Source organism: Tenrec ecaudatus, chromosome 16 (genome assembly GCF_050624435.1).
Source record: "Tenrec ecaudatus isolate mTenEca1 chromosome 16, mTenEca1.hap1, whole genome shotgun sequence".
NCBI classification, from domain to species: Eukaryota; Metazoa; Chordata; class Mammalia; order Afrosoricida; family Tenrecidae; genus Tenrec; species Tenrec ecaudatus.
Genome location: NC_134545.1, coordinates 112,212,517 through 112,226,339, shown reverse-complemented (window position 1 = coordinate 112,226,339; position 13,823 = coordinate 112,212,517). Strand labels below are relative to the sequence as shown.

The 13,823-nt window shown below is 54.9% G+C and overlaps 1 protein-coding gene across 1 annotated transcript in view; it reads right to left on the bottom strand.

The window, feature by feature from the left end:
* The window catches only part of INPP5A (inositol polyphosphate-5-phosphatase A), a 122,013-nt gene that overhangs the window by 81,948 nt on the left and 26,242 nt on the right, over nucleotides 1-13,823 (bottom strand). The window contains exon 2 of the mRNA XM_075533881.1: nucleotides 834-875. Coding sequence (XP_075389996.1) covers nucleotides 834-875 — 42 coding nt within the window. The remainder of the gene's footprint in view (nucleotides 1-833; nucleotides 876-13,823) is intronic.

The window sequence follows — 13,823 nt, the reverse complement described above, 5'->3', positions numbered from 1 at the left end:
CCAGCACCCAGACCCAGGGACGGGCAGGAGTGAAGGGGCCTTGCCTCGAGGAGGCGAAGAGCTTGTCTCCCAGGGCCCAGTGCAAACGCCAGGGCCAGACCTGAGCAGGCATTTCCTTCCCCGGGCACAGCTGGAGCGAGCTCAGGGGCAAAGTGCATGGGGCCGCCTCGTCCTAAGAAGTCACCAACAGATGTGCAATCACGTCTCTGAGTGGTAAATCATGGGAGCAGTAGTGGGGGCTGAGAGCGTGCTGTGGAGGGGGCCCCCATGCCCCTGCACTGGAGCCCAGGATGGGGGTGGGGAGGTGTGGCCAAGGGAAGTCCTGGGCACACTGGGGCTGAAGTCCTGGTCGATGGGCCGGGCTGCAGGCCTCAGGGCCATGCAGACAGGGCAGGAGCTATGTGGTTTCAAAGCCTACTGTCTGTGCATAGAGTGGGTGGATGAGGTCGACAGGGAGCAACCTGAATAGACGGTGAGGGGCTCCTGGGGTCAGGTGCTAGACTAGAGGCAGGTAGATGGTGACAACAGGCCAAGTTCAAGACTCAGCACCCTGTCAGTCCTCGATGCTGGGTTCAAAGGCTGGCTGGCACTGACGCTACTAGGAGTCCGTGGGCTTAGGACCCCATTGCTGTGCCACCACAGGTGGCCTCCAGCTGGGCGTGCCCTGTGTCCACGCTGCCCCACATCTCATCCTGAATAGTGCTGCTCCTAGGACAGCCACCCGGGGACCGGTCAGAGCGCGTCCCATGCATAACCTGAAGTCCACACTGCAAGGCCAGGCCACAGAGAGGGGCCACCCCAACACAGCCTGCAGGCTGCCACAGGCTTCTCACCTGATAAAACTCCCGAAGCCAGTTCTTCTGCAGGTTTTCTGGCTGCAAGGAAAGAGAACAGGTTGTGAGACCAGGGAGGGAACCGCAAAGCCCCCATGAGTGGGCCCCGATGGGCACCATGGTTTGACCCGCCCCCTCTTGGTCAGCAGCCAGCACTTACCTACTGCACCCCACCCACCCCCACCCACTGCCATGGTACCTGTTCTGACTCCCAGAGGGAACAGCCTGCCTCCTCTTTCTCCCTCACAGGCGCTGGTGCATTGTGCCCAACCCACAGGGCCACCAGGGCCCTCTGTAAGAAAGCCACAGGACTGTAACAAACCCTAAAGGGAGTCCTGGGGGCAGAGTGGTTATGGTGGGCTGCTAACCACAAGGTCAGCAGTTTGAAACCACCCGCCGCTCTGTGGGAGAGAGACGGGGCTTTCTATGCTCACAGAAGTGCAGGCTCTGGAACCCACAGGGCAGTTCAACCCTGTCCTATGGGATCCTGTGGCCCAGAGCCAACTCAACGGCCTGAGTCTGGGTGCTGTTTGCTTTGATAAAGGGAAGGGAGCGGAGAAGGACAGGGCCAGGCTGGACAAGTCCACCAAGTTGAGCTGTCCATGGGTCTGAGGACCACCAAGCAATAGGTGCCCTGATCTACATGGTTCGTCCCACCCATGCTGGCCTCCCACTCCTAAAGACTGAACTCATAGGCCAGGCTTCGAGCCAGAACAAACTGCCCAGCAGACAGCAGAGTGAATGCGGAACTGAAGACCCCGGCCTCTCTCCACGGCCCTCATCTGTCCTGGGGAGTGTGTGAGGCCCCTGCGGGAGCCAGGACACCGTGGCTCGAGCTGTGTGCCATGCACTCTCCCAGAGGCGGGTTCTGTCCTATCACCCCCAGACCTGCTTCCGCCTTGTCCTTTCCAGCAAAGGAGGCCGGCCTTCTACGACAGAGCACACAGGCAGTTGCTCAGGCCCCGGGGAGGCATCTGCCACGTCTCAATCTCAGGCCCCTGTGAGCATGGGCCGCACCGGATGGTCAATGAGGGCCCGGTGGTCCTAGCAACGGACATGTCTATGGCTGTTTACAACTTGTAAAGAGGCCACTGACAATTGACTTGTGAGGGAAACACACACACAGGCAGCCAAGGGATGCTGGGAAAGAAGGACAGTGATGCCCAGAGCGTCCAGTGGGCAAGACCACTTGGGGGACCCCAGACTACAATCACACTGTAGGGCTGTCTGCAGGGATGGCGCCCCAACTGCCAGACGCAGACTGAGGCATGAGTGTATGCACACGTGCACACATACAGGCGCACACCCGGGCATCTGTCTACGTACACATGTGGACCCACAGGCAGACACTCGTGCCAGGTGCCAGCCACGAAACCGGCCGGGTCTGGGCCCTGAAGACTGACAAGGAAGACGCAGAGCAGGCGGTGGAGAGGGTCCAGGAGGAAAAGGGGCCGGCCTTCCAGGCATTGCTGGCGATGCAACTGACCCCAGGAACTGAGTCAGCCAAGGCCAAAAGCAGAGGGCCAAACACACATGGGGCCCGCCTGTGTCGCGGAGCGTGGCTGAGGTTGGAAAGGCAGGGCGTGATGCCACGCAGATGCCACCGGAAAGGCACTCCGCAGGGCGGGGCGGGGCAGACGCCTGGGACAGCCGTCTGCGTGGATTCAAACGCCCAGTCCTGAAAGGTTAAACAAACATCTCCTCACGCAGGGAGTTCAGCAGTCCTCTCGCTCACACTTGAGACACTGACAAGTCGGTGGAAGGAATTCTGAGGGTGACGTAGCTGCGGAGCCGGCCCCATCCTCCTGTCTTGGGCTCGCGGTCCCCAGGGCTTAGCTGCCTCTCGTCCCTTACACAAAAAGTCCTCCCATTTCCGCAGGAGGCACGAGGACGTTGGAGTCAGCAGGAGGCAGTGCTGTCATGGCGGCCAGAGGCAGCCTCCTCAGAAGCCGGGCCTCGGCCAGAACCCCAGAACCGTGTGCAGGTCTCCACAGAGATGCAGGGAAGGAGAGTGCAGCACTCACCAGTGTTTATCCTTAAAACACTGTGGTAGACTGGTCCTCCCTGATCCCACAGACAAAACCCAGTCCAGATGGCGTCAGGAAGCAAACGCAAAGCCACCGAACCTGATGGAGAGGCAGAGGGCTGCCCTGCAGGCCGCACGGGCACCGCACACACCCCATCAAAACGCTGAGCTAAAAGTGGCAAAGAAAAGTAAAGCTCAAGAGAAAACAATCAACCAAGAGAAATGTGTACAACTTACGATAACATACGTGACTGTTAAACTTAAGAACAGCTTTCAAGCACTTGTATATACATACATACATACATACACACCTACAGGGGTACCGGAAAACCCGCAATCCGCAGTATGCATTTTTCTCCGCTAGACAAGCACCAAGCAACTTGCAGATCTGACAAGTGCATTAAGTGTAATGGTGATAAAGTTGTTGAAAAAATGTTTAATACATAGATTTGAAAAAAATTCTGGAGTAACCCCTCGTGTATACACACACACACTAATATATAGACATACATTATATATAGGCATACATACGATATATATCACCTGCCTTGCGAAGATACCAGTGTCCCGTGAATTGGAATGGCTTAGCCAAGGGGCACTTACTAATGCACCTGGGTCATGAAGAATACATTTCCCCCGAAAGCCCTGTTTCGAGAGTCTCCATCCTGTCACACCATCACATCACACCCCACAACACACCTACATACCACATGCTACTGCGCACTACCATGCCACATCACAGGCCACCATGCCACCCCACACTATGCTAAGTCACACACAGGCGCGCACAGACACACTTGTCTGCTAAGACCAACACCAAAGCTAGTTTTGACCATGTGCACCTCCCAGGAGGTGTTATAACAGACCTGACTCACACCCAGGGCTGTTCTTCCAGAAGGAGCCGGTGTGCAGTGGCTAAGGAGTGCTAATGGGAAGGTGGTCAGTTCGAACCCCAGCTGCTCTGCGGGAGAAAGATGAGGCCATCTGCTCCCGTCAAGACGTGGTCTTTTTTCCCAATCATTTCACTGGGGACTCACACAACTCTGATCACAATCCACACATCCATCCATGGTGTCAAGCACATCTGTTGCCATCATCATTCTCAAAACATTGCTTTCTACTTGAGCCCTTGGGATCAGCTCCTCATTTTTCCCTCCCTCCCTGGCCCCCCACGAACCCTTGATAATTTATAAGATTATTATTTTGTCATGTCTTACACTGTCCAACTTCTCCCTTCACCCACTTTTCTGTTGCCTGTCCCCCAGGAAGGGGGTTATATGTAGATCCTTGTGATCGGTTCCTCCTTTCTCCCCCACCCTCCCGGTATCGCTACTCTCACCACTGGTCCTGAGGGGTTCATCTGTCCTGGATTCCCAGTATTTCCAGTTCCTATCTGTACCAGTGTACAACCTCTGATCTAGCCGGATTTGTAAGGTAGAATTGTGATCATGATAGTGGGGGGGGGGGGGGGGAGGAAGCATTTAAGAACTAGAGGAAAGTTGTATGTTTCATTGTTGCTACACTGTACCCTGACTGGCTCCTCTCCTCCCTGCAACCCTTCTGTAAGGGGCTTTTCAGTTGCCTACAGATGGGCTTTGGGTCCCCACTCCGCACCTCCCCCTCATTCACAATGATATAATTTTTTGGTCTTTGATGCCTGATCCCATCAACACCTCATGATCACAGAGGCTGGTGTGCTTCTCCCATGTGGGCTTTGCTGCTTCTGAGCTAGATGGCCGCTTGTTTACCTTCAAGTCTTTAAGACCCCAGATGCTATATCTTTTGATAGCCAGGCACCATCAGCTTTCTTCACCACATTTGCTCATGTACCCATTTGTCTTCAGGGATTGTGATGAAAAGGTGAGCATCCAGGAATGCCAGTTTAATAGAACAAAAGTGTTCTTGCATTGAGGTCCAATGTCCATCTGCTACTTTAATACTAAACCTATAAATATATGCACATAGATCTATTTCCCCATCATCATTTATAAATATATCTACATATTTACATGCGCCTGTATTTAGAGCTCTATAAATGCCCTTTGCCTCCTACTTCTTGCCTCTATTTCCTTTGACTTTCTTCTTACAAGACATGGTCTTATACACTCCATGAAGCAGTTCTTTGTCCTGCAGGGACACTGTCGGTGGGACTTGACAACAGTTTTAGTGGTTTTTTGTTTTTGTTTCTTTGGTGGAGGGGGTGGTGGTGGTTCTTTCTGGAGCTCAAATTGAACCCAAACAGGTTTTTGGTGAGGCTCTACATGAATCTTTCTGTGTCCTCCTGGTCAGGGGTCCAATCTAAACAAGGGTCCGGGCCGCAGCTGCCAGAGGGCAGTCTGGAGGGCTGGCTACCAGGCGACCTGGGAGGCTCTGCCAGCCCACACCCTGCCCTGAGTTCCCATCAGTGTCCAGTTAGTGCTAGGTTATTTTAGAAGCTACTAAATTAAGAATGAAAGAAATGAAGAATGGAGCCAGGTCTCAGGAAACCCTCACCTCCACACACACTGCCCCATGTGCTGCAGGGACACAGTTTGAGCCACACACCACCCTGTCCGCAAACGCCCTGAATTCACCCTCACGGCCTGCAGAGCACAAGTCCCCGCCCAGCAGCAACTAGACAGGGAAGACACCTATCAAACATGGGGTCACCGCAGGCTCGGACGCACAACTCCCCAAGGACACACACCCAGGATGGACACAGGGCTCCCCAAGGGGGACACACACCCAGGATGGACACAGGGTTCCCCAAGGGGGACACACACCCAGGATGGGCACAGGGCTCCCCAAGGAGGACACACACCCAGGATGGACACAGGGCTCCCCAAGGGGGACACACACCCAGGATGGACACAGGGCTCCCCAAGGGGACACATCTCAGGATGAAGACACACAGCCCAACTCTCAGGAAGCACATGTGTGCCACGGAGGGAGGGGCAGCTGCATCCTCAGGAGGGGAGGCACCGGTACACCTGGCAGCCCTCCAGAGCAGAAGGAACGGGGCACAAGCCCCTGCCCACCAGGGTCCATTTGGCTGCTCATAGGAAAGTCTGTGGGGACAGCAGGTGGCAGGTGGCCAGTGGCCAGGCCACCACAGTGCCCAGGCCATTGTCCTCATGTCCCATGACTGTTTATAGGAGGGGAGAAATACAGACACCCACTGGACAGTGGCTGTATTAGAGACACGGTGTCTCGCTCTCCCTTTCTTTTCAATATGCTTATCGCTTTGTGGGCGAGTTTCACCATTTTTAGCTCTTAATATTAACAGTTGACAAGAACAATGGGAGAATCAGTCCTTGCACCAGCATCTTACGTAACTGCAAGTCATTCTGCAGCAAAAAGACAAATGAAAAACAGAGAGAAATATTTCCAGCTCACATGAAATGTGCTGGGCTAATTTCCTTACTACATTATAAGCCAGAAAAAGACCCACAACCCAAACACAGTCACTTTCACACCCACACATACTCATTCATCCACACATACCCAAGCATCCACATGCCACACACCTACACACATACATAATACACACTCATCCACATACTACACATATCCATGCACACACACACACCCCACTTGCACTCATCCATCCAAACATGTACACGCACACACACACACACTCACCTCTAGGCATCCGCAAGCATGGCTCACTCACAGTAGCTCAGCTTGTTCCGTGGGATGGGAAACTGCTCCCCCACCCCCCACCTCCGCTCCAAAGCCACCACAGGACAGGCCTGATGGCCCACCCTCAGCCATACATCCAACGGTTGCACCTTAAGGCAAAAACTGTTTGAAGAAAGGGCCCCAGGCTCATTTGACCCCCCAACACCCACTATTAGACAACATACCCCTTCCCTGGTGGATTGGCGGCACCCCAGAGGAAGGTGGCAGGCCAGCACTGGCCTCTGCCCTGAAAGGCCGGTCTGAGAGCAAGCAGCTCCGTGGAGAGAACAGACAGGGCACCTGGAGAGGTACCTGACCAGAGCAGGCGGCCAGGACATCGACACTCAGCAGACAGAGGGTCTGCTGGGCTCAGCACAGCTCCACGTGCACTCACTGCCAGGAGTTACTTCTGACTCACAGTGACCCTACAGGACAGGGTTTCCAGAAGGAAACTCTGTGGGTGTAGAAGCCCCACATTTGCCCCAGAGAGCAGAGCGGTGGGTGGCTTCAATCTGCCAACCTGGTGGTTCGTAGCCCAACACATAACCACGAGGCCACCAGAGCTCCTTCATTCATACCCGTGACAGACGCTGGCACTGCCGGTGAGACTGGGAAGTGGCCGACAGTTCGTGTCTTTCACATGCAACATTCACACACACAGTTCAACCCCGCAGTCCACCTGCCCCATGTGTGGTCTGTGTGCATGTGTGCATGTATGTGAAGGCTCACAGCTACCATCCGTCACCATCCAAATAGTGACACTCAGCGTGCTCCTTCCTCAGCAGGTGAGCACCCCTCTCTACCCACCGCAGCGAGGCTGAGGCTTGGAGTCCCACAAAGGACAGTGCCTGTTCCTGTGGGGTGTGATGGTGCCGGGGTGCATGTCAGACCCACCTTGTGCAGGGGGCTCGCACCAGGAGGGGACAAAGCCAGGCGGCCACAGTAGCAAATCCAGGAAAACGCACATCCACAACCCCAGGACCACCACCACAAGCCTGCGCGTGTCTGGGTGCACAGTGTAAACCTTGCTACAGCATCCACCACAAACGTCCATTCTTGGCCCCTCCCCACCTTTAATGGTCAAATATTCATCTCTTTACATGCTTTAAAACAAGCCATGCTGGCAGATCCGCATGTGCTGTTTTTGCATGTCATCAGGCTTATTTGCATTGAAATGGACCCTGCCAGACCTCCTGTGTATGACACGGTTCGACAGCCATTCCTCAAGACTCCTTACCCTGAAACCATGTGTCACCCGGTGTAATGCATGTCGACAAGGAAGGCACCCCTACACAGACACACACGTATGCCCACACACACACCTCAGCCCTACCTCAAGAGCCCCTTTACCAGGGACAGGTCCACGAGGCCCCCCAGGGAGCAGAGACAGTACTCTGTGTCTCCAGGGCTATCGGTGAGATCAACCCAAGTCAGGAGAAGGGGCAGGGGCGGGCAGTCTTCCTACCGACTGACAGGCACCAGGGAGAAACCCCAACACAAAACGGAAGAAAGAGCCACAGGCAGCGATAAAGCAAATCCCCTGAAATAACAGTCAGAGGCAGCCTGGAAGAGCGGGGAGCACTTCTTGAGGCTGCCACCCCAGCCATCCAGTGTGCCCACATCTGCACGTGAGTAACACTGCCCCCCCCCCGGGCCGCTCAGATAAGTGGGTGCTAAAGTTCACATGGAAAAATAAACTGTGACTCAAAATCCAAATTCAATTGTAAAAAATAACCGGCTCCGCTGCAAGTTCCAAAATGTTGCATGCATGCCAAAACTAAGCAAGCCAAAAGAAAAGCGTCAGCCCATGACTGCTGGGTTTGCTGCCTTCCTGTGTGTGCTTTGTACGACTTTCTGCACATAAAATTCAGGACCGGGGGGTCTCCAGGGACAGAAGCTGGGTAGAGATTGCCCAGGGGCAAGAGGCAGGGGACAGGGAGCGCACAGTAATGACAAGAAGGAGCTATTCTAGAGCAGGCTGTGGTGACAACAGCCCAAAGCTCCATGTGCTTGGATGAGTAGAGTGCATGATATGTGAGGCGCATGCCAATACAACGTATTTTGGGTTTTTTGATTAGCAATTTTATCATACATAGCAAGAATGAAAAGTTCCTAGTAGAAGAAAAACTCTTAAAAAGGGGAGAAGGAAGGGGACTAAGAAAAAAAAATGGGCAAAAAATCCAACCAGAGGAGTCACAGAAATAGCCTCTCAGAGGCCCGCACCGGAAAGATGTCCTTCCCTCTGGCGACGGAATGACCTGCTGACCTCAGCCAGGTGGACTTCCTTCTGGCAAGGTGGAGGAACTTCTGACCCCAGTGTGGTAACCTTTCCTCTGGCGGGGAGGAGGAACTTCTGATCCCAGTGAGGTGAGGCATGGAGCGGGGCCCTGCAGCCCACTGCGCAGCATCTGGCCCAAGCCTCTGAACAAAAGCATCGGGGGAAAGCGGCAGACAGTCACAGCCGCAGGCTACGCAGACATGTCGAACGCCAGCGTCAGCAAGGCCAATGCGAGGCCCAAGAGTGTCCTAGAAGGAAGGAGCGATCAAAGTCACCGGCTCCCTCATCACCCTGGGATCCAGAGGAATGGCGGGTGGGAGGGCAGAGCGGGGCTCACACAACACCTGGCCCCATTCAGTGGGCACCACTGATTGATTCAGTGTCCATGTCTGCAGCTCCGTCCTACCAAGTGTGGTGAAATAAGGGACAGGGAGCCAGACAAAAGTCAGAGAGTGAGAGAGGCACATGGAGGGGGAGAGAGCAGACAGACAGGGTGGGGAGAGAGCCAGGCAGACAGAAGGTGAGAAACGGACCGAGACAGAGAGGGAGAGACAGACAGAGGGAGGCAAGACTGGGAAGGGATAAGGAAGAAGGAACCCTGGCCGCACCCGCGAGCTGAGATCGTGGGGAGCATGCCAAGGCCCACTGACCTGCCTTCCAATTTCCTGGCCAGACTGAAATGCTCCTCTAAAGAGCGGCTGTCGGCCTGCTCTCGGACAGTGGCTGTAAGGACACATGACAGCATGGGATAAAGAGCGACACCAGGACTGACCTGAGTGCCCCACACAGTGCGCAGATTACTCCTCTAATAGGAAGCAGTGTCTCCAAGAGATGTCATTTTCTAGAAGTTGAACTATTGAGAAAAGACTATGCTCAGGCTACCTACCTTAAGGCAGCAAAACAGGGAACCATCAAGTCTCTCCTTTCAAAATAAATAGAACACTTTTGGATACAGATCAAATGGTAATAAATGGTTACAGCCATAAAAATAAAAAAACATCCTCACTGCTATCAAGTTGGTTCCGACTCTGAGGAACCAATCATTCAGGACAGACTGCCTCTGCAGGTTTCTGAGACCGTAACTCTTTATGGGAGTAGAAAGCCTCATCTTTCTCCTGAGGTGGTTTCGAACAACTGACTTTGTGGTTAGCAGTCCAGTTTGGATGTGATGGGCTCCTTCCTGGTGATACCAGGTGGTAATGAACTGAGTAATAAAGCTGCACAATAAAAACGAGAGTGTGGACTCGGGGTACCCCCAGGCCGGGCAGTCCTTGACCTAGCCTACCCTCAAGGTCCTCAGCAAGCAGCACAAGTCCAGGCCCGCATCAACGCTGGCTGCCAGCTGGGAAAGAACCAGCCCCTCTCCTGGGTCGGAGCTGATGCCCAGATCAGACCTGGGCCAGAGTGGAGACTCTGGGAGGGGCTTGCCTTGAAGGGGTTCTCCAGGGGTTCATTGTGAGGGGCAGGACTCAGCCTCTGGCTCCACGTCCCATCCCCCAGGTCACTTCTGTACCCCCACGGAGGCCAGGAAGGGTGGGTCCTGGGCTAAGGGCACCAGTGGTCCAGGTGACAGAACCTTCACGGTGGAGGGTGGGACAAAGGGATGGCACAGGCCATCCTCAGAAGACACCTCATGCCCTACGCCCCACTGAGATGCTGAGATCCCTACATCCTGGCCCCATCTCCCATCAGCCAGAGCTTTCAGCTCCAAGGACCTGCCACAGTGGCAGGAGGAGTCAGAACACTGGGGGAGGCATTGGGTCTGCCCACCCATAGCAGGGCACACAGGGACCTCTGCTGAGACAGCTGGAACCCCAGTCCTGGAATGACTCGGGTCCAGCCACAAAGTGTGCACACAGCCATGTTCTGAGAGCGCAGGCCACAGCCGCAAGCTCATTCTCCCCAAATACTTCCTCCAGCTCCCTGCCGCCTCTCATCTGAAACAGGCCCTTGCAGACCCAGCCCAGTGGGGCGGGCTGCCAGGGGAGGGGGCCAGGAGCTTCCCCACGCCCAGGAAGCCCTGCCTGCACCACAGCTTATCCTGCAAGGGCCGCTTCCTCTCCCGGGAATTGGCTTCTGGTCTGGATGTGCAGAGTGGGCATACTCGCCCTAAAAATAGCTTTCCAACGGGAAGTAACCACCAGGTCTCCCACCAAGAGGACAGGCACCAGCACGTGTGACCGGCACCTTGGCGGTCTCTGGTTCTCAGGGCCCAGCCTGAGAGAGCGAACCTGGAAACAGCAAGAAGAGGACAGGTCTTCTAGGAAAGCTGTTCAGAAGCAGCCCTGTCTATAATTCACACGGAGGCGGAATCTTCAGACCTTCTGGGTGGCACTGACACTCTCTAACCACTGTGTCACCAGAGACCAGCTTGTCATTGAGTCCTTCCAACTCATATGACCAGACCAGTACTGCACATCATTACATCCAAACCCCGCCCAGCGTGCACATTTTCACATCCAGATCCTACCCAGTGTGCGCTTCATCACATCCAAGCCAAGCCCAGCGTGCGCTTCAAAACATCCAAACCCCGCCCAGCGTGCACATCACATCCAAACCCCGCCCAGCGTGACGTCACCACAATCACTTCTGTCGGAGCCCACTGCTGCAGTCACTGTGTCAATCCATCTGGTTGAGGGTCTTTCTCTTTTGGGGGGAGGTCAATAAACTTTTATTTACTTCAAGGAAGTCTTAGTTATTTTTCTAAAGAACCCTTGGTAAGAGCCCTTGAGCATGCAGATCTTCCCATAAATTCATTGCTATGTCCTGTGAATCCCCTCTGAACACAGACCAGGGATGTAAACAGCCTTGCTATCATGCAGAGTGCGTTGGAAAAGGGATCACGACAGATGTCGCTAGGTTAACATTTCTCTTTATTGGATCCCCTGTCAATGCCCATGGGAGGAGTCCTCAGAGTGGCGTGCTCCTCAGGCACCTGTGCTGAGCGAGAGAGCCCTCTGTAGAGGGGTGAAAGCAAAGACGTCACTTGGAGGACCCCAACGAGCCTGACACACACCATGGCTCTCACTGCCTCAAATACACATGACAGCTGGACAGTGACTGCGCCCCAAGAAGAACCAGTCGTTTAATGACAATGACAATGTCGGTGAAGAACATCGAATCCCCCACGGCTGCCAGACGCTCAAACAGTACTCCTTAGAATTGAGGCCGGTGGGACATGTCTCACGTACTCAGGATAAGTTATCAGGACATCAGACTTAGTAAAGCAGATGGTCCTCGAAAAAGAGGAAGGGCCTCACTGCGATCCCGTGACATCACTACGACTCACAAAGCGCCTGTGAGGATGGGCAGGGCCAGGCCGGCGCCGCCATGAGTCGGGACGTCTCCGCGGCAGCGGACAGCGCAGAGAGGAAGGGCTCAGTGAGTGCTACAGTAAATCTGCACTGTCCCTAGCACCTGGGTCCCGGGGCAGAAGACACTTAAAATGACAGCTAATAAATGTGAAGTGACTGTTCGGGAGGAGGAAGTGGGCCACCCTGGGGCGTCATGCAGGCTGCCCTGGGCCTCCCCCTGGGCTCCTCCCCTCCCTACCCCACGCAGCAGGAACCTAGTTTGGTAAGAACAAGTCTGGAAGCTTGAGCTGTGGGATCCCACAGGGCCAGCCCAGCCCTGGGTCACACACCAAGGCTTCTGCACAACCAGAGGCCCTAATCACATGATCAGCACTGTGAGCAGTGTCCCCTGCCCCCTGGGGTAGGGCTCCCCATAACATCATCAGCCTCCGTTCCTGTCACAATGTCCTGAAAGCAGACAACTCGCCAAGAGCCTGCTCAGGCCCCAGGTGGCCCCCCATCCCTGGGCTGCCCTTCTACCCACACCAGGCACCAGCTGCTACCTTCACATGGGCAAGCTTGAACTTACTTTGCCTCCTAAATGGATTTATGCTAAAATGAGCCCCCAAACCAAAACCCACTGCCCCAAAGCCAATTCTGACTCATAGCAACCCCACATATGTTTTCCAAACAGCCCATCTCTGTGAGGACAGACAGAGCAGCAGGTGGGTTTGAAACACTGGCCTGTAGCTTAGCAGCTCAATACCTGTCCGTCATCTCTGAGAAGAGAAGCCACAGTGAAGGGGAGAAAAAGCAACCAAATCTACTGCAGCAAGCACCACTCAGAATTTCAGTACGCACAGGTCACACGCGGTGCTGGCTCAGTCCCTGGGAGATGCCGCCACTTCCGAGGACAGGGACCCAGGGCCCAGAAACACCAATCAGCAGACGAGAAATGATGCCCACCCTGCGCCTGCCCTCAGCATACCCCCACCCCACCTCAAGCTCTCCAGGTAGCTGGGTAGCTCAGTCATCAGCCCCTCCTTGTGTTCCCCAAACTGCCCATTGCTCATGAACAACTGGGGTCAAGGAGCCCCGGTGGTGCTATCCGTTAAGCATCAGACTGCTAACCACAAGGCCAGGAGTTCTAACCCACCAGCTGCTCCTTGGGGGGCAGATAAGGCTGTCTGCTCCCTTAAAGTCTCAGAAATCTTACGGGGCCGCTCTACTCCATCCTCCTTGGTGGCTATGAGTGGGGATTGGCTCCAGGGCAGGGGGTACACATGGAGAATCACTGGGAGAATCCCTTACTCCCTGGCTGGTGGAAGCGCCCACAGGGTCCATCCGAGGGAACCGGGGAAGCAGGGAGGCCCTGTGAAGGCGGTATGAGGGAGCTAACCAGCAGAGGTTCAGGGAAAGGCCAAGGCCAGTGTTTGCCAGGTCAAGCAGCACGCTGGGTCGTTCGTGGATCCCAGACGAACTTCCCGGGGAGAGCCATCACACACTCCCAATGGGTCCTCGCTGTGGGGCGGCAATGCCAATGGCGGGGGCAGCAGGAGAGCAGACAGGTGCCCCAACGCGTCCAGGGAGCCTGCAGAGGAGGCACACAGAGTGAAGCGCAGAGCGTAGGGCCAAGGAAACAGTCATAAGGACAGAAAGCTGGGCGTTCAACGGGCAGTGGATTGACGACCCCCTGCGGAGCAATCTAGGGAATTACCAATATCCGCAAGGAC